Raw genomic sequence first — 20,366 nt, 5'->3', positions numbered from 1 at the left:
CATGTGTACGCATGCGTTCCCATAGATAGTAATGCGTTTTTTTGCCGCTTTCCTTGCGCTAACAACCGCATACGTTTCTAGGCGGCAAATTGACGCCTCTAAAATTACTACATGTTGCGTTTACCGCGCCAAGCCACAGACGAAACGACGCATGCGTCGTCAAACGCGGCAAAATGCAGCCGATCGCAGACACATGCATCCCTAATGTTAAATATAAGAAAACACAACGCATGCAGATATTTGCGGAAGAAACACTGCAGACACAACCGCAAATGTGAAACCGGCCTAAGTGAATGTGTATACAATACATTTGCCATTTTTAGTGATGGATTCAGACATAAAAAAGCATATATGCTTTAGTTAAATGCGCCACAAAAAATGCTCATGTACCTTTAAAAAACCTTGCACTTTTAAATGCAGAATGAATAATATATCTATAATGTTATTTATAGCAAAAATATAATAGTAAAAAAAAATTACCAAGGGTTGTCCCATTTTAAAAATTAGTTCATAATCTTCGGGGTATAAAAAAAAAAAAAGGTAAAAAAACAACTGAGTTTTAGGCTGTGTGCCCACGTTGCGTTCGTTATACATTTCTGCCTCGTTTTTTCTGCAGCGGAAACACTTAAAAAATGCATTCCCATGCAATCCTTTGGGATTCCGCAGTTGCTGTGCCCATGCTGCGGATTTTCCCGCTGCGGAATCACATAGCGCTAAAATCCACAACATGTTCATTATTTCTGCGGAATCGTGGCGATTCTCCCACCATAGGATTGCACTGAAACGCTCACTTTACGCATGTGGCTATGCCCACCATGCGTAAAGTGAGCGCTTCATGTGCAGATGGTACCCAGGTCTGGAGGAGAGGAGACTCACCTCCAGGCCCTGGGTACCATATTCATGTAAAAAAAAAAAGAATTAAAATAAAAAATAATGATATACTTATCTTCTGATGGTCCCCGGAGTCCTCCCGGCTCTCAGCGGTTCACGCGGCGGCTTCCGTTCCCAGGGATGCTGTGTGCGAATTACCTGGGATGACGTTGTGGTCACGCGACCGTGACGTCACAAAGGTCCTTCGCGCAAAGCATGCCTGGGAACAGAACGTACTGGGAGCGCCGCTGAGGAGATCGGGGGCCGTCAGAAGGTGAGGATAACCATATTTTTTTAAATTATTTTTAACATTCTATCTTTTACTATTGATGCTGCATAGGCAGCATCAATAATAAAAAGTTGGTCACATTTGTCAAGCACTATGCTTGACAAGTCTGACCAACTTGTCAATCACTTTTCCAAGCGATGCTTCAAATCGCTTGGAAAAGCGCAAGCATTCTGCAAGCTAAAAACGCTTGTGTTTTGTGGGAAAACAGCAGGGAGTTGCGGAAATGCTGCGCAGCATTTCTGCAATGTGGGCACATAGCCTAACTTTTTAGCTTTGTTGATTGGGTGCAGCTGTGAAGTTGTCTGCAGCGCTGAGGTCAATCACTGAACTCAGTGTCTGATGAAGATGTCACAATCCACTGAGTTCGGTGATAGATTACAGCACAGTAGACATGAGTCTCATCAGAGGCGAGAACAGTGGAAAGAGGCCTCGCTGGACCCCGATAGTGACCTTATGTACACACGGTGTCTTTTTCAGGATTACCAGTAGCTTGTTTGGAAAACACCTGAAAAAAAATGATAAAAAATAAAATAAAAATGATCCACAGTGTAAAAATGACTTGTACATAAGTTCACTCTTTTTCAGCTTCTTCTAACAGCTTTAGGTTTTCAAAGATGAAAAATGGCTGAAAGAAGGCAGCAAGAAGCTCACTATTAACACTCATAATAATGCATTGCGAAAAAACGCGTAAAAAACGCATTCGGATTTCTTGCAGAAAATGTCTGGTTTTCTTCAGGAATGTTTTGCAAGAAATCCTGACATGTGCACATACTCTAAAAGATGCTTCAGGAAAAAAAGCTATGTTATGTTCCTGAAAACAGTTCCTATAACAAAATCAATGTGTGCAGGCTGGCGTCTAAAAGACATATGCACAACCTAGGAGCTCATTTTTTTTGTTTTATTTGTTTTTGTGTCCCTAAGCCTACAGAGTAATAATCTTTTATATGGGACCACCCGTTTAAATGATATGCATCCTCTGTTGACAGCATTGTCAATATCAAACCCTGATACAAACTTAAAAATAAAAAAGATTGATCTCTGGGAAACTAAAAAAAATAGTAAATCTTGATGGCTTAAAAGTGAACGGGTGTAGCTAAGGATCACATTGGTATTTTTTTCTTTGTATTGTTATAGTGACAGAAAAATTAAACTAAGGCCATGATCACACGCTCAGTATTTGGTCAGTATTTTACCTCAGTAAAGGTCCTTGAGACCTCTATGGTTACCATTCTGATGCATCGCTGACCCCCGATCATGTGACGGGGGTCAGCGATGCGCTCATTTGGCATTTAACTAGTTAATAGCGGCGGGTGAATCGCGATTTCACCGGCCGCTATTGCGGCCACATGTCAGCTGTTCAAAACAGCTGACATGTCCTGGCTTTGATGCGGGCTCACCACTGGAGCCCTGCATCAAAGCGAGGGTTCTGACCTCGGATGTACTATCCCGTCCGAGGTCAGAAAGGGGTTAAAGGGAGCCTGTCACCTGAATTTGGCGGGACCGGTTTTGGGTCATATGGGTGGGGTTTTTGGGTGTTTGATTCACCCTTTCCTTACCCGCTGACTGCATGCTGGCCGCAATATTGGATTGAAGTTCATTTTCTGTCCTCCGGAGTACACGCCTGCGCAAGGCAATATTGCCTTGCACTGGCGTGTACTACGGAGGACACAGCATGAACTTCAATCCAATATTGCGGCCAGCATGCAGCCAGCGGGTAGGGAAAGGGTGAATCAAACACCTCAAAACCCCGCCCATATGACCCAAAACTGGTCCCGCCAAATTCAGGTGACAGGTTCCCTTTAAGTAAAAGAGCCACCTTCAGCAGCACCAAGGCTGCATTCTGTGAAGGTGGCTCTTATGCTTAGTATCCCTAGGAATGCTGAAATAATCACTTTTATAAATGTTGCCGCCTCCTGTGTTCAAAATACGGTACATGCCCAGCGCCTGCACTCTGCCAACGTTACTCGCCTGCTGTAAGTTCACGGGCAGTGTGCATGCCTGAGAAATGTTGGCAGAATGCAGGTGCTGGGCATGTATTTTGAACACAGGAGGCGGCGTACAGACGCAAGAGGGAGATGATTGACGTCTCGGAGGCGGTTGACACCGGGGTAGAAGACATACCTCCGGGACTCAATACATGTATGGCGCAAAATTTATAAAAGTGATTATATCAGCATTCCTAGGGATACTAAGCATAAGAGCCACCTTCACAGAATGCAGCCTTAGTGCTTAGTGGCTCTTTTACTTTTCTAATGAATATAATGAAGCTTACTACTGAGCCTCCTAACAAATACTACAAAACAAAGGTGTACCTAGCCTGAGCATTGAAGTTTAGAGTGGGCCCCTGGAGTCAGTTCTATTGGTGGGCCCTAGACACTGGGGCTACCCCAACCCCCGCTACATAATTAAGACGTGTACTACCTTAGATTATACGCTGATATTAGTGTGTTTTACCGCACAATTGGTGGTCTTGTATTTATTGCTATGTAGCTACATAGTGGGCCCCAAGAATGATTTTCTCTGGTGGGCCCAAGGTGCTCCAGTCCGACGCTGACATCAACCCTTTCCAAAATACATCCTCACAGTACACACACTGAATCCTGGGTCCTCATTACCATTTGTAGAAGGGTCTATTGTACATGCAGCTCTTAAGTCCTCTCCTCACACAGCTACATGGTGCCGCATGTCATTTCCCTCCTCTCCTCTCCAGCAGCCTAGCATGGCCCTGCTTCCTGCTATCGGGTCTTCATTGGACTGAAGAAGGCCCAGCCCTTTCCGATGACATCATTCCCTCCAAAAATCAACTCCGTTCCAGACGCCCTTGTGCTGTGTGTGCAGTCTCACAGTCTGTGATTGAGCCGGCTGTGCTGTGAGTGCGTTGTTCTATACCTCGTGCCGGCCATCTGCACTGCTCAGCAACTAGTGATGTGAAGTGAGAGCTTTCTGATCACCTGCTGCTGCCAGCTTTTATTGATCTCATCCAGTACTCCGCAGCTGAGAGAGCAGTGAGCGCAATGAGATCAATAGAAGCCAGCAGCAGCAGGTAAGGGGAAGCTCTTACTTCACATCACTTGTTGCTGAGCAGTGCAGACAGCCCATCGGCATCAGGAGAGAATAACGCACTCACTGCTCAGTGCACGAGATCAGTATACAGGGCAGAGCAGGCAATTGAAGGAGGCAGGAGTTGTGGTGCTGGACAGGGGGCGGGCCCACCGGAGGATTCTCCGGTTTCCCGGTGGGCCAGTCCAACCCTGCCTGTATCAACATGAGATCTAGTTACTCTACTGATGCCGGATGCCTGTTGAAGACCAGATGCTGGCACTGGAGAATGTTCCATCACCAGGTCAGTCTGATCCTATTAGGCTGACCGCACTGCCTCTGGAAATAATGTGAGGGTCCTGTGAAAGAAGAGGCGGAAGAAAAGAGGGAAGCCCCGAAACCTGCACTCATATCCCAAAAGTGAGCTTGGCCTGAGAGGTGAGAGGTTTGACTGGAACCAGGGAGTTGGGAGATCCCAACTTCTGTGAGGCCAACACCAAGGGGAATCCTATGGCCGCAGGAGATGCCCGACGTCATTGAGGAGCGGATGAGGGTGGACGTGCTAGCCCGAGTGTGGCTCGCTGGGCTGAAGTGACCTCTGTTTGAGGAACAGTGCACAGATGGCCGGGTGGTCGATTTTAACTACATCAAGGGCTTCGGCTTCACAAAGGAGCAAGGGACAGGGGATGAGGTGCATGTTAACTGGGATTTGGTGAATCATAGAATCATAGAATGTTAGAGTTGGAAGGGACCTCCTGGGTCATCTGGTCCAACCCCCTGCTCAAAGCAAGATTCACTAAATCATCCCAGACAGATGTCTGTTCTGTCTTTGTTTGAAGACTTCCATTGAAGGAGAACTCACCACCTCTCATGGCAGCCTGTTCCACTCATTGATCACCCTCACTGTCAAAAAGTTTTTTCTAATATCTAATCTGTGTCTCCTCCCATTCAGTTTCATCCCATTGATTTCCTTGTGCAAATGAGAATAAAGATGATCCTTCTACAATGTGACAGCCCTTGAGATATTTGTAGACAGCTATTAAGTCTCCTCTCTGTCTTCTTTTTTGCAAGCTAAACATTCCCAAATCCTGTAAACGTTCCTCATAGGACATGGTTTGCCAGACCAGTCACCATTCTGGTCGCTCTTCTCCGAACTTGCTCCAGTTTCTTGATGTCTTTTTTAAAATGTGGTGCCCAAAACTGGACACAGTATTCCAGATGAGGTCTGACCAAAGAGGAGCAAAGGGCAACAATGACTTCACATGATCTAGACTGTATGCTTCTGTTAATACATCCCAGAATTGTATTTTCCTTTTTTGCTGCTGCATCACACTGTTGACTCATGTTCAGTCTGTTATCTATTAGTATACCCAAGTCTTTTTCACTTGTGCTGTTGCTTAGCCCTATTCCTCCCATTCTGTATATGCTTTTTTCATTTTTATTGCCCAGATGTAGTACTTTGCATTTTTCTCTGTTAAAAATCATTGTTAGTTGCTGCCCACTGCTCCAGTTTATTTATATCCTCTCTCTTTCTTCTCTAGTATTAGCTATCCCTCCTAGCTTTGTGTCATCAGCAAATTTAATCAGTTTACCCTCAATTCCTTCATCTAAATCATTTTTTTTTTAATCATGTATTTTTTTATTAAAGCATATGACACGCCATTAACACAGTCCGATACAATTTCCAGACAAATACCGTACATTAGATACATGACCTGATAATACATTTTCATTTTACTAAACAACACCCTTACCCCCTAACCAACCCCCCTCTCCCTCCCCCCAATCTCTTGCCCATTATCCAATGCAACCATCTGACAACATCACCTCTTGAGAAAAGATAACAAGCTTTACAAAAACACGCCTGTACATGTAGGAGTCCCCCCAGAATCAACTACACAACACCCATTCTACTTTGCAGTAACTCAGCAGACGCCACACCTGGGTAATCCATCCATCCACCCCACACGTTTTCAAATTTTGTATTCTGACCTCTCTTACTTTATATGTTTCTTTCCATAAGCACAATAAAATTTATCTTGTTGATAAATTCCTTTTTCCCTGGCGGTTTTTCATCCAACCAATGCATTGCGATAAGCTTTCTCGCAGCATACAACAATCTTGCGATAGTCAGCCTTCCACATTCATCCGTAGCAATATCATCCATACAGCCCAAAAGGCAAGTCAGCGGGTTACGCACCACATCTACTCCTGTCACCTCCTGGATCAAGTTAAGCACCTTCACCCAAAAGGGTTGGAGGCGAGCACACGACCACATCATTTGTAGCAGATCAGCGCTTTCCTCACCACACCTGGGACACTTTGAGTCACCTCTCAGTCCTGCCTTCCTCATCCATGCCGGGGTCCTGTACACCCTATACACCAGGTATAACTGTGATACCCTTTTAGCCTCAATCAGGGAAGCCCTGGGGATATATTGAAGTATGGACTCCCACTGGGACTCCGACAAGGGGCCCACATCCGCCACCCATTTCTCCTTAAATCTTAATGGATGCTTCAATAAAAAGGTATCCATCAGACCCGTGTACATCAAGGTAATGAACCCCCTCGTACTCCTCCGAGGCCCAATAAGATTCAGCAAGCTATCTGACTGCAGATTCACGTGCGACACCTCATTTTGACAGTTTAGGGCGTGTCTCAACTGCAGGTACTGAAAGAATGAGTTCTGGGTTAAAGGAAACTCAGTCCTAAGTGTTTCGAATGTTTTAATAACATCCCCATCAAGCAACTGAGACACGAACCAAATGCCAATGTGCCTCCACTGACCGAACCCCCGCAATCTCTTCATCTAAATCATTAATAAAGATGTTGAATAGTACAGGGCTGTCACGCTCACGCCCTGACTGGTGGGCGTGAGCTCGGGGGGTTTGTGGCCCCACTGTGCCACAAACCAGACTACCCTGGAAGGGGCGTGACTATGACAGCTGCCTGGGTTTTCACTGGAGCCTCTGATGGTGAGGTCAGGCTTGTGCAGCAGGCAGCTGCCAGGTGCTACTCCAGGGTGGTGTCTGACTGTGGCTGCTGATCCCACTTGGGAGACAGGAACACCAGGATTGGTGCAGGCATCAGGCAGGACTGGCAGAAGAGCACGGCTGAAACTCAGACGAGTAGGCTGGCACGGCTGAGACACAGGGCTGGCAGAGACACGGCAGAGAACACAGGGCTGGCAGAGACACGGCAGAGAACACAGGGCTGGCAGAGACACAGCAGAGAACACAGGGCTGGCAGAGACATGGCAGAGAACACAGGACTGGCTAGGACGGCAGGAACACAGGACTGGAAGGCATGGCAGGAACGGCAGGACTGGCAGGAACACTGGATTGGAAGGCACAGCAGAGAACACAGGACTGGTTGATGTGGTTTATGAAGGAACAGGTAGGGACCTGTTCACACTGAAGGTGCAGGTACGGATATGTAGTGTGGAGGAACAGGTAGGGACCTGTTCACACAAGAGGTGCAGGAAAGGAAACAAGCAGAAAGGAATGAGGTATGAAGGAACAGGTTGGGGCCTGTTCACACAGGAGATGTAGGTACAGAAACAAGCCAGAAGGAAAGGAGAATTAAGGAACAGGTTGGGACCTGTTCACACAGGAAGAAAACCTCAAGGCTGCAGATAGGAATGGTTGAGCAGCAAGAGAAAGTGTAGCAACTAAAGCTAACCAGAGCAGAACCGCAAGGAATACGGAGAGGAACTGCAGCGAGAGGTTTCTGCAGCAAAGCAGAGCGGAGCCACAAGGAATGTGGAGAGGAGCTGCTGCAAGGGATTACGGCAGCTACAGAAGCTAAGCAGAGTAGAAAGGAGCAGAACCGCAGGAGTGTGGAGCAGAGGTAAAGCCACAAAGGTACAGAGCAGGCAGAGCCGCAAGAGTGCGGAGTGTAAGCAAACTGAGAACACGAGGAAAGACACAGCAGGGAAGGAAGCCACAGACAAGGAGACCAAGATAAGACTAAGTTCAGACAAGGAAATGGAACAAGACAAGAAACAAGGACAAGGACACAGGGACCAGGATATTCTGCCTCCTGGAGGGCGGACAACAAGACCAAGGCAATAGCACAGAGAAAAGCCTCCAGAGAGGGAGTAACTCAGAGCAAGGCCTGGCAAACTCAGCAGCTAAACACAAACTGAGCTAACACATTGCACAGACCCAGACCACTGGGTGGAGCTGCACTATATACTGGAGGCCTCTTGGTAATTGGTCAGGAACAGATTTGACAGATGCACCTGATTCCTATAAGAACCAGAGAGTTCAGGCGCCGCCCCCCTATACACACAGCCATGAAGCATGCAGAGAGCAGAGACACAGAACATGGAGCTGGCATGAAACAGAAACCACATCATGACCTGGAGCAGTGGGTAAGATAGTGTGAGAGATGCGAGGCCATGCCGTGATGCCAGCGGAGTTGTTACAAGGGCCCAGGACAGAGCCCTGTGGTACCCCACTTGAGACATTCTTTCAACTGGATGTGCAGCCATTTACGACCACTCTTGGGGTCCGATCAATAAGCCAGTTATGAATCCACCTAACAGTTGCCTTGTCCATTCCATACTTAGTCATTTTTTCAATAAGGATTGTGTGAGATACTTTGTCAAATGCTTCGCTGAAGTCAAGATATACTATATCTACAGCATTTCCCTGTTCCACCCAGTAATTCTGTCATAGAAGGAAATGAAGTTAATCTGACATGACCTATTGGTTACAAACCCATGCTGACTCTGTTGAAGATGACCACTCTGCCATACCGCCTACACAGTCTTTACGCAGGCCAGAAAATCCTGTTCTGCAAAGTGTAGTGCCTCAAAGGCTGGTACGCGGTGGTGGTCACCCACCCAGCGACCAATGAAGAAGTTGAAAAATGGGAGGAGTAGGATGACTTCGAAAGGCAACACTGGCACCAGTGCCACAACCAGCCATTGGAACCCATGTCCCAGGAGCAGAAGGGAGACATGCAACAGCGCTGCAAAGAGGATGCGGCTACCCAGATTAATGTCCGGGCCGAGGAAGAGAGGAAGAAATGTGCTGACGCCGAAATATCCCATGTAGCTGGTAACCGGTACCTTTCAAGGAACACCTCAGCATAAGTGTTCATGACAAGGACAGATCTGCTGCAGGATGACCACAGTAGGCGGCAGTATCCTGAGCAGCCGTGGAGCTGGGGCCGACCTCCATCTTCAGACTCCTGGGCAGCCTGGAAAAAGAAGAGCATGTGAGGGAGGTGGCCAATTCCAGGTCTGTCCCAGAGTTCCCAGAGTTCCCTTCCTTAAAGGCTGTGGTCTCTAAGCCTTATTGTTCTTAAGTCAGGGTCAGTCCGACCCCAGGGAATCCGACTGCTAAAGAAGAAGTGCCCAGTTGTTCATGTTTGGTGGCCAGTTGCTGCATTGGGCTTGTTGCTCACTTAAAGAACGTGGACACTCATTCCGGGGTCACAACCCAGTGGGACCCGGGTCAGAGCTACCCACAAACAGAAAGAAAAAACGTTGTGCACAGGAGAAGAAAAAGGAAAGAATTAAAACATTAAAACTGTTGAATTTGATTGACGTAGGCGTTAATATTGTATTCTTAAGTTTTCAAAGGTCAATATGGTCAAGGACGTCCATTGTTTACTGTAGGTACATGTAAGGGTACCGTCACACTGTGAAATTTCCATCGCTACGACGGTACGATTCGTGACGTTCTAGCGATATAGTTACGATATCGCAGTGTCTGACACGCAGCAGCGATCAGGGATCCTGCTGAGAATCGTACGTCGTAGCACATCGTTTGGAACTTTCTTTCGTCGCTTGATCACCCGCTGACATCGCTGGATCGTTGTGTGTGACAGCGATCCAGCGATGTGTTCGCTTGTAACCAGGGTAAACATCGGGTAACTAAGCGCAGGGCAGCGCTTAGTAACCCGATGTTTACCCTGGTTACAAGCGTAAACGTAAAAAAAACAAACAGTACATACTTACATTCCGGTGTCTGTCCCCCTGCGTCTCAGCTTCTCTCCACTGTGTGAGCGCCTGCCGGCCGGAAAGCGAGCACAGCGGTGACGTCTGACGTCACCGCTCTGCTTTCCGGCCGCTGTGCTTACACAGTGCAGAGAAGCTGAGACGCCGGAGGACAGACACCGGAATGTAAGTATGTACTGTTTGTTTTTTTTACGTTAACGCTGGTAACCAGGGTAAACATCGGGTTACTAAGCGCGGCCTGCGCTTAGTAACCCGATGTTTACCCTGGTTACCTGGGGACTTCAGCATCGCTCCAGCGCCGTGATTGCAAAGTGTGACCGCAGTCTACGACGCTGGAGCGATATTCATACGACGCTGCGACGTCACAAATCGTGCCGTCGCAGCGATGGAAATTTCACTGTGTGACGGTACCCTTAGAGGGTGAGCAGTAGTCAAGAAGACATTGTAGCAAGTTGATTGAATTTGATAAAAGTGTTTTTTTTGCAAATGTTAAATACTGTATATAAAAGTGTATTTTATCCGTATACCCAGTTTGTGTTTCGGTTTCCTGAAGGTTTAGCCTCAAGGCCATCCCCAGGGAATAGAGAGGGCTATCCAATAAGGGAACCATTGGTAGGCTTTAGGGATATAATTAGTACACACTGGGTAAGATACAGTTAAATGGTTTGTGAATAGCCAACATACTGGGAGGAGTTATAGCAAACAAAAAGGGGAAGCACTTCCTAGATGGAGGTCTCAGACATTGTTAGAAAAAGGTTCAAATTAAGTTCACATACTAGCGGCAATGGACTTTAATAGTACTAAGCTGCCAAACAGCAGGATGATGCATTGGAAGCCAAGAGCAGATCCCTGGACAGTCCAGGGCCTTTGGCCCGGTGTAGGCAATGGAGTTCATGTCTCATTCTCTCCTAAGAGGAAGAGGCCATTGGGGGAAGAGTGGGAGTGAACGGTGGCGGGCCTCAGGAAAGCTGGGATGCCAGATGGGGAGTTCCTAGTGCCAAAAGAAGATGTTGCGTTGGGGACAGTTCGGGCAGACCGGAGGCAGGACCTTGAAGCATACTCTTTAACAAGAACATCAACTGGAGAGGGCTCTGCCCCATACTGTAGGGTGCAGCCGAATGTTTCTGAACTGTATAGTAAAACCAAACCTGTTGAACAGGACCCTAGGTCTCCTGGTGTGTGTGTTACTAATCCCCGTCCCAAGGGCAAAGATAGAACAGAGGCCTCCGGCCTACAAGTAAGAGCAGGGCGTTTGCAACAGAACAACACTCATCAACACTCATTGGAAAAATATCCATGTACAAGTGGGGTTTCAGGGTGAAGATAAGTCAGAACCGGCCCACAGCACCAGCCCTGAGCACCCCTTCAAGTGGTGCTGCAAGAAGGGTCAGAGCCTTGCAAACGAAGAAAACAGGGAATCTACCCAGAGGCTTCCGGCCTACAAGTAAGAGCAGAGCATATGCAACAGCACTTATGGTAAAATATCTGTATACACGAAGGGTCTCAGGGTGAAGAGAATTCAAAACTGGCCCACAGCACTGGCCCTGTGCCCCCCTTCACACACACAGAATTATCTCCCAGCTCAGAAGTAGGAAGTCTCTCAGAGACATCAAAATAGTAAGACAGTAGAGAGCCCAGGTGTTGGCCAACTTTAGTCTCTCTTTCTACTCATAAAACAAATAGATCGTGCATTGAAATGCAGCTGCCTTTTCCTTATCTCCACTGACAGATGGTGAGGGGAGGCACCTACACAATTTAGAATTCAGCCAGTCCTGCTGAGAGTCAATTTGACACAATATAATGTGTCGTGGGGGCTTTAACTCTCTTTATAGTTACTGTGTCAAAATAAAGTTCACCAGAAACATTAGATAGTTGTCAGCCTGAACAATAATACTTTATCAAACCTGCAGGAACTACAGTATGTGCACGAAAAAATAAATTGGTCATGTTGGTTCTTCAGGCAAAGAGTAAGAAAACTACTGATCCTTAGAACCAAAATTTACTTTATACATAGATTTTAATAACACGTTTAAAGGAATCAGACTGATGTATAAGAAAAATTGATCCCCATCATCATCGATACCAACAGTTTTCTCGGCAGGATAGCCCATTAAAAGTTTATGGCTAGGTCAAAGAATTTACTTACTTATCTAGCACCTCGGGGTACCTGCCTAATTCCATCACAATAAATGATAGCTGGTTTGCTGTCGTTTCTTGTCCTGAAACCAATTACAAATCAAGAATCAACATCTTTGTAACATATATACTGGATAAAGTAGATAGATAGATAGATAGATAGATAGATAGATAGATAATAGAAGATAGATAGATAGATAGATAGATAGATAGATAGATAGATAGATAGATAGATAGATACGGTACAGTGACCCCCAAGAAAGAACTAGTCTGGCTAGTCGGGAAGCTGCGGTACTGGATGGTATGTTTCAGGAACAAAGATTGCCAGGAGAGCAAGAGACAGCATAGCAGGAAGGATCTGTGATCAGTGAGAATTACTGTGACTGGACTGAACCTGTTGAGTAAAACCAAACAGCAGCACCTCGACATGACTACCGCTGTGGCCACCTCATAGATAGATAGATAGATAGATAGATAGATAGATAGATAAATAGATAGATAGATAGATAGATAGATAGATAGATAGATAAGGAAATAAGGGGATTTCCAAGTTGGGAGGGGCAAGAGTAAGTGTTGTGTGGTACCAGATGGTATGTTTTAGGAGCAAAGATTGCTAGAAGATCAAGGGACAGCACAGTGGGAAGGATCTGTGATCAGTGAGAAATACTGTGACGGAACTGAACCTGTAGAGGTGGGTTGGTAAAAATGGACTTGGACTCTGTCAATCAGTGTGTGATGACATCTGGAACCGGGAGCGTGCAACCTGAGGAGAACTCCAATCCAAATGTGAGTGACTTGCATTACACACAAATCACACTACAGATGGGACATTATGTTTTCTTTCAGGAGTGCCAGGGTGTTCCGAAACAGCAGCTCCTCGACATGACTACCGCTGTGGCCACCTCATAGATAAATAGATAGATAAATAAATAGAAAAGACAAATAGCAGCACAAACTTGAGCAGATTTTGGGTGCAATACTTCCTGAATAATGCGGTTGTCCAACGCAAAATATAAATAGAAAAAAATCAGGCAGCACTCCAGATCAAGAAAAATTGTGGAATTTAATCCAGCACCAAGTGCAAGGTTTCGACCTCACAACACGGTCTTTGTCAAGCACCTTGAGGTGTTGTGAGGTCGAAACGTTGCACCACTTGGTGCTGGATTAAAGTCCACAATTTTTCTTGAACTGGAGTGCTGCCTGATTTTTTTCTATTTAAATAGATAGATAGATAATAGATAGATTGATAATAGATAGACATATAATAGATAGATAATAGATAGTTAGATAATAGACAGATAGATTGATAAATAGATAGACAGATAGATACCAAATAGCTAGATGATAGATAGATAATAGACTGATAGATAGACAAATAGTAGATATATAATAGATGATAGATAGATAGATAGATAGATAGATAGATAGATAGATAAAACAAACACAAACTAATAACACTTCAGAAGTCAGATTTACTAACCTGCAATGAAGAATGTCACAAAATTATCTATCAAATCTTCGAGAGTGCAGCTATCATGCAGTTCTGAAAAACAATAATAGTATATGTTCAGATGGATGAGAAAGTCTCCGAGAAGCATAATGAAAGATGACATTATATGACTGTGTGCACCAAGCAAGCACATTTCTAGATAACAAGCAATACGGCCACTAGCAGAATCACCAATAATCCGCTGTCATTCAGCTTTACCGGAGTTCCGTAGTTGCAATAAGTGAATATAAAAATTTTCTATGCTTTGAATTTCCCAGCCAATACGTGGCAAAATCCAAGTATACACTGTGTTCCAAATTATTATGCAAATCATATTTCCTCATATTTTCTCTAAATTACCTATCTGAATTGCAGTCATTGTTATTTTCCAGTCATCTACTATTCTAGTATAATTGCAATGTTTTGGAACAAACTGCCTATGAAAACAGTATCTTTTAAAAAAAAATAAACACTCAAAAAGCATGTTCCAAATTATTATGCACAGCAGAGTTTTCAACCTTTTTTTTTTATTTTGAACAAAAAAATGGTCAATTGTGAAGTTATAAGCATTATCAGCTTATTACAAAATGAAATCAAACAGTTTTCAAGTGAAAACTTTATTCTAGCTGATGTTACATTTGCACATAGGACCCCTTGTTCGAAAGAAGCTTCTGAACTCTCTCGTCCATTGAATTTGTCAGTTTTTGGATGGTTTCTGCTTCAATTGTTTTGCATGTGGACAGAATCCCCTCCCAGAGCTGTTGCTTAGATGTGAACTGCCTCCCGCCATCATAGACACTCCTTTTGATGATGCTCCAGAGGTTCTCAATGGGGTTGAGGTCAGGGGAAGATGGTGGCCACACCATCAGTTTGTCCTCTTTTATGCCCATAGCAGCCAGAGATGCATATGTGTTTTTTGCAGCATGAGACGGTGCTTTATCATGCATGAAAATGATCTTGCTGCGGGGGTAAAGATGAACTCCATAATCTATGTGGAGTTTCTAAAACAACACTTCCTGCCATGGTTCAAGAGGAAGAACCGTGCTTTCCGCAGCAAGATCATTTTCATGCATGATAATGCACCGTCCCATGCTGCAAAAAACACATCTGCATCTCTGGCTGCTATGGGCATAAAAGAGGACAAACTGATGGTGTGGCCACCATCTTCCCCTGACCTCAACCCCATTGAGAACCTCTGGAGCATCATCAAAAGGAGTGTCTATGATGGCGGGAGGCAGTTCACATCTAAGCAACAGCTCTGGGAGGGTATTCTGTCCACATGCAAAACAATTGAAGCAGAAACCATCCAAAAACTGACAAATTCAATGGACGAGAGAGTTCAGAAGCTTCTTTCGAACAAGGGGTCCTATGTGCAAAAGTAACATCAGCTAGAATAAAGTTTTCACTTGAAAACTGTTTGATTTCATTTTGTAATAAGCTGATAATGCTTATAACTTCACAATTGACCATTTTTTTGTTCAAAATAAAAAAAAAAGGTTGAAAACTCTGCTGTGCATAATAATTTGGAACATGCATTTCGAGTGTTTATTTTTTTTAAAAAAGATACTGTTTTCATAGGCAGTTTGGTCCAAAACATTGCAATTATACTAGAATAGTAGATGACTGGAAAATAACAATGACTGCAATTCAGATAGGTAATTTAGAGAAAATATGAGGAAATATTATTGTTACAACCGCCACTCTCCTGCGGCGCGGTTCTCACCTCTCCAGCGTTGCGCCTGTTACAACCGCCACTCTCCTGCGTTCTCATTCCACCTCTGCTGCGTCCCGGTTTGCACGCTCCTCTGCCTTCCCGGCACTTCCGGTCTCCAGGTCCTCGGCTGGTGTCCTGTCTCAATGCAGGCGCTCTAGCTTCCCTCCTGGACGCAGGTACAGCCTCTCGGCCACCGCCCCCTGAGGTCATGGGGTCTCTCTCATCCTATCCTGTTCTTGCTCCTGCTACAAAAGGCTGCTTCACCTGTTCCTCTGTGCCTGATTGTCATTAGCTTTTGCTTGTGCGTCTGGCCCCTTCCGCTACTGTGCTGTGTACCTACTCCGTTTGGTTCCTCGTCTAGTCTCACCATTGCCCTCCTTTCCCTTCCAGTACCCGCTCCTTCCTTCCCTTGTCTTTGTTCCTTTGTTTCTTTCCATCAGTCTCCCTGCTCCGGTTTCCAGCCTTTCAAAACACCTTCAGCCTTGTTCTCCTCCAGCCTCTCCCGTCTTCCTTCCTGGAGCCGTCCCTCTTGGTACTCCACCGTGGGTAAGAGACCTCTGGGCTTGCTCCTAAACGATCCCTGTATAGGGGTTGGTTTCCTATCTAGGTCCGCTCGCCCAGGGGTAGTTCCCCCACGGTCCAGAGGGTCCACTCTTGTTTCGTTCCTGCTCGTAATAATTATTTGCATAATAATTTGGAACACAGTGTATACTGTTGTACAGTGCTTTGCAAAAGTATTCAGCCCCCTTGAACTTTTCATCCTTTTCCCACATATCATGCTTCAAACATAAAGATACCAAATGTAGATTTTTGGTGAAGAAACAACAACAAGTGGAACACAATTGTGAAGTTGAACGAAATTTATGGGTTATTTTAAATTTTTGTGGAAATTCAAAAACTGAAAAGTGGGGCGTGCAATATTATTCGGCCCCTTTACTTTCAGTGCAGCAAACTCAATCCAGAAGTTCATTGTGGATCTCTGAATGATCCAATGTTGTCCTAAATGCCTAATGATGATAACTATAATCCACCTGTGTGTAATCAAGTCTCCGTATAAATGCACCTGCTCTGTGATAGTCTCAGGGTTCTGCTTGAAGCACAGAGAGTATCATGAAGACCAAAGAACACAACAGGCAGGTCTGTGATACTGTTGTGGAGAAGTTTAAAGCCGGATTTGGATACAAAATGATTTCCAAAACTTTAAACATCCCAAGGAGCACTGTGCAAGCAATCATATTGAAATGGAAGGAGTATCATACCACTGCAAATCTACCAAGACCCGACTGTCTGTTGTGAATTTGCTTTTTGCTCCCTCTAGTGGTTACTAGTTTTTTGACTCTGGTTTTTCTGTCATTCCTTTTATCCGCACCTGGGTCGTTAGTTAGGGGTGTTGCTATATAAGCTTCCTGGACCTTCAGTTCAATGCCTGGCAACGTAGTTATCAGAGCTAGTCTGCTGTGCTTTTGTCTACTGATCCTGGTTCCAGTTATATCAACTAAGTCTGCCTTTTGCTTTTTGCTATTTGTTTTGGTTTTGTATTTTTGTCCAGCTTGTTCCAAATCTATATCCTGACCTTTGCTGGAAGCTCTAGGGGGCTGGTGTTCTCCCCCCGGACCGTTAGACGGTTCGGGGGTTCTTGAATTTCCAGTGTGGATTTTGATAGGGTTTTTGTTGACCATATAAGTTACCTTTCTTTATTCTGCTATCAGTTAGCGGGCCTCTCTGTGCTAAACCTGGTTCATTTCTGTGTTTGTCATTTCCTCTTACCTCACCGTTATTATTTGTGGGGGGCTTCTATCCAGCTTTGGGGTCCCCTTCTCTGGAGGCAAGAAAGGTCTTTTGTTTTCCTCTACTAGGGGTAGCTAGATTCTCCGGCTGGAGCGTGTCATCTAGAATCAACGTAGGAATGATCCCCGGCTACTTCTAGTGTTGGCGTTAGGAGTAGATATATGGTCAACCCAGTTACCACTGCCCTATGAGCTGGATTTTTGTATTCTGCAGACTTCCACGTTCCTCTGAGACCCTCGCCATTGGGGTCATAACAGTTTGCCAGGCCAGTATTAAATGTTTAATGCATTGCAGAAGAGGGATTATAAGAAAGAAGATTCTGAGTTTTTTTTTTTTCTTCTTCCCCTTTACCTCAGAGTGGCTATGCTTGCTGCAGACATGAATGTCCAGACCTTGATTACAAGTGTGGACCAGCTGGCTACTCGTGTGCAGGGCATACAAGACTATGTTATCAGAAATCCTAGGTCAGAACCTAAAATACCGATTCCTGAACTGTTTTCCGGAGACAGGTTTAAGTTTAGGAATTTCATGAATAATTGTAAGTTGTTTTTGTCCCTGAGACCCTGTTCATCTGGAGACTCTGCTCAGCAAGTAAAAATTGTTATTTCGTTCTTACGGGGCGACCCTCAGGATTGGGCTTTTTCGCTGGCGCCAGGAGATCCGGCATTGGCTGATATTAATGCGTTTTTTCTGGCGCTCGGTTTACTTTATGAGGAACCCAATCTTGAGATTCAGGCAGAAAAGGCCTTGCTGGCTATGTCTCAGGGGCAGGACGAGGCTGAAGTGTATTGCCAAAAATTTCGGAAATGGTCCGTGCTGACACATTGGAACGAGTGTGCACTGGCCGCTAATTTTAGAAATGGCCTTTCTGACGCCATTAAGAATGTTATGGTGGGTTTTCCCATTCCCACAGGTCTGAATGATACTATGGCACTGGCTATTCAAATTGACCGGCGGTTGCGGGAGCGCAAAACCGCAAATTCCCTCATGGTGTTGTCTGAACAGACACCTAATTCGGTGCAATGTGATAGAAAAACCGCAAATTCCCTCATGGTGTTGTCTGAACAGACACCTGATTTAATGCAATGTGATAGAATCCTGACTAGAAATGAGCGGAAAATTCATAGACGCCGGAATGGCTTGTGCTACTACTGTGGTGATTCTACACATGTTATCTCAGCATGCTCTAAACGTATAGCTAAGGTTGTTAGTCCTGTCACCGTTGGTAATTTGCAACCTAAATTTATTCTGTCTGTAACTTTGATTTGCTCACTGTCATCTTATCCTGTCATGGCGTTTGTAGATTCAGGTGCTGCCCTGAGTCTTATGGATCTGTCATTTGCTAAGCACTGTGGTTTTACTCTTGAACCATTAGAAAATCCTATTCCTCTTAGGGGTATTGATGCTACGCCATTGGCAGCAAATAAACCGCAGTATTGGACACAGGTTACCATGTGCATGACTCCTGAACACCGCGAGGTGATACGTTTCCTGGTTTTACATAAAATGCATGATTTGGTTGTTTTAGGGCTGCCATGGTTACAGACCCATAATCCAGTCCTGGACTGGAAGGCTATGTCAGTCTCAAGTTGGGGCTGTCGGGGTATTCATGGGGATTCCCTGCCTGTGTCTATTGCTTCGTCTACGCCTTCGGAAGTTCCGGAGTATTTGTCTGATTATCAGGATGTCTTCAGTGAGTCTGAGTCCAGTGCACTGCCTCCTCATAGGGACTGTGACTGTGCTATAGATTTGATCCCAGGCAGTAAATTTCCTAAGGGAAGACTGTTTAATCTGTCGGTACCTGAACATACCGCTATGCGTTCATATATCAAGGAGTCTCTGGAGAAAGGACATATTCGTCCGTCTTCTTCCCCTCTTGGTGCGGGATTCTTTTTTGTGGCAAAAAAGGACGGATCTTTGAGACCTTGTATTGATTATCGGCTTTTAAATAAGATCACTGTCAAATTTCAGTATCCTTTACCGCTGTTGTCTGACTTGTTTGCCCGGATTAAAGGTGCCAAGTGGTTCACCAAGATAGACCTTCGTGGTGCGTACAACCTTGTGCGCATTAAGCAAGGTGATGAATGGAAAACCGCATTCAATACGCCCGAAGGTCATTTTGAGTACTTGGTGATGCCTTTTGGGCTCTCCAATGCGCCTTCAGTTTTTCAGTCCTTTATGCATGACATTTTCCGGAAGTATCTGGATAAATTTTTGATTGTTTATCTGGATGATATTTTGGTTTTTTCTGATAATTGGGATTCGCATGTGGAGCAGGTCAGGTTGGTCTTTAAAATTTTGCGTGAAAATTCTTTGTTTGTCAAGGGCTCAAAGTGTCTCTTTGGTGTACAGAAGGTTCCCTTTTTGGGGTTCATTTTTTCCCCTTCTGCTGTGGAGATGGACCCAGTCAAGGTCCGAGCTATTCTTGATTGGACTCAGCCCTCGTCAGTTAAGAGTCTTCAGAAGTTCTTGGGTTTCGCTAACTTCTACCGTCGTTTTATCGCTAATTTTTCTAGCATTGTGAAACCTTTGACGGATATGACCAAGAAGGGCTCAGATGTAGCTAACTGGGCTCCTGCTGCCGTGGAGGCTTTCCAGGAGTTGAAACGCCGGTTTACTTCGGCGCCTGTTTTGTGCCAGCCCGATGTCTCACTTCCCTTTCAGGTTGAGGTGGATGCTTCAGAGATTGGAGCAGGGGCCGTTTTGTCGCAGAGAGGCCCTGGTTGCTCTGTTATGAAACCTTGTGCCTTTTTCTCTAGGAAGTTTTCGCCTGCCGAGCGAAATTATGATGTGGGCAATCGGGAGTTGTTGGCCATGAAATGGGCATTTGAGGAGTGGCGTCATTGGCTCGAGGGTGCTAAGCATCGTGTGGTGGTCTTGACTGATCACAAAAATCTGATGTATCTCGAGTCTGCTAAACGCCTTAATCCGAGACAGGCCCGCTGGTCATTGTTTTTCTCCCGCTTTGATTTTGTTGTCTCGTATTTACCAGGTTCAAAGAATGTGAAGGCCGATGCTCTTTCTAGGAGCTTTGTGCCTGATGCTCCTGGAGTCGCTGATCCTGTTGGTA

The 20,366-nt window shown here is 45.2% G+C and overlaps 1 protein-coding gene across 3 annotated transcripts in view; it reads right to left on the bottom strand.

The window, feature by feature from the left end:
- The window catches only part of LOC143777838 (cholesterol 24-hydroxylase-like), a 183,014-nt gene that overhangs the window by 64,707 nt on the left and 97,941 nt on the right, over window positions 1-20,366 (bottom strand). For all 3 annotated transcript variants that reach the window (XM_077267342.1, XM_077267341.1, XM_077267343.1), the window contains 2 exons: window positions 13,786-13,848; window positions 12,316-12,388 (listed from right to left, as the gene is read on the bottom strand). In XM_077267342.1, coding sequence (XP_077123457.1) covers window positions 12,316-12,388; window positions 13,786-13,848 — 136 coding nt within the window. The remainder of the gene's footprint in view (window positions 1-12,315; window positions 12,389-13,785; window positions 13,849-20,366) is intronic.

Source organism: Ranitomeya variabilis, chromosome 1 (assembly GCF_051348905.1).
Source record: "Ranitomeya variabilis isolate aRanVar5 chromosome 1, aRanVar5.hap1, whole genome shotgun sequence".
Lineage (NCBI taxonomy): Eukaryota > Metazoa > Chordata > Amphibia > Anura > Dendrobatidae > Ranitomeya > Ranitomeya variabilis.
This window is presented reverse-complemented; position numbering and strand designations above follow the sequence as displayed.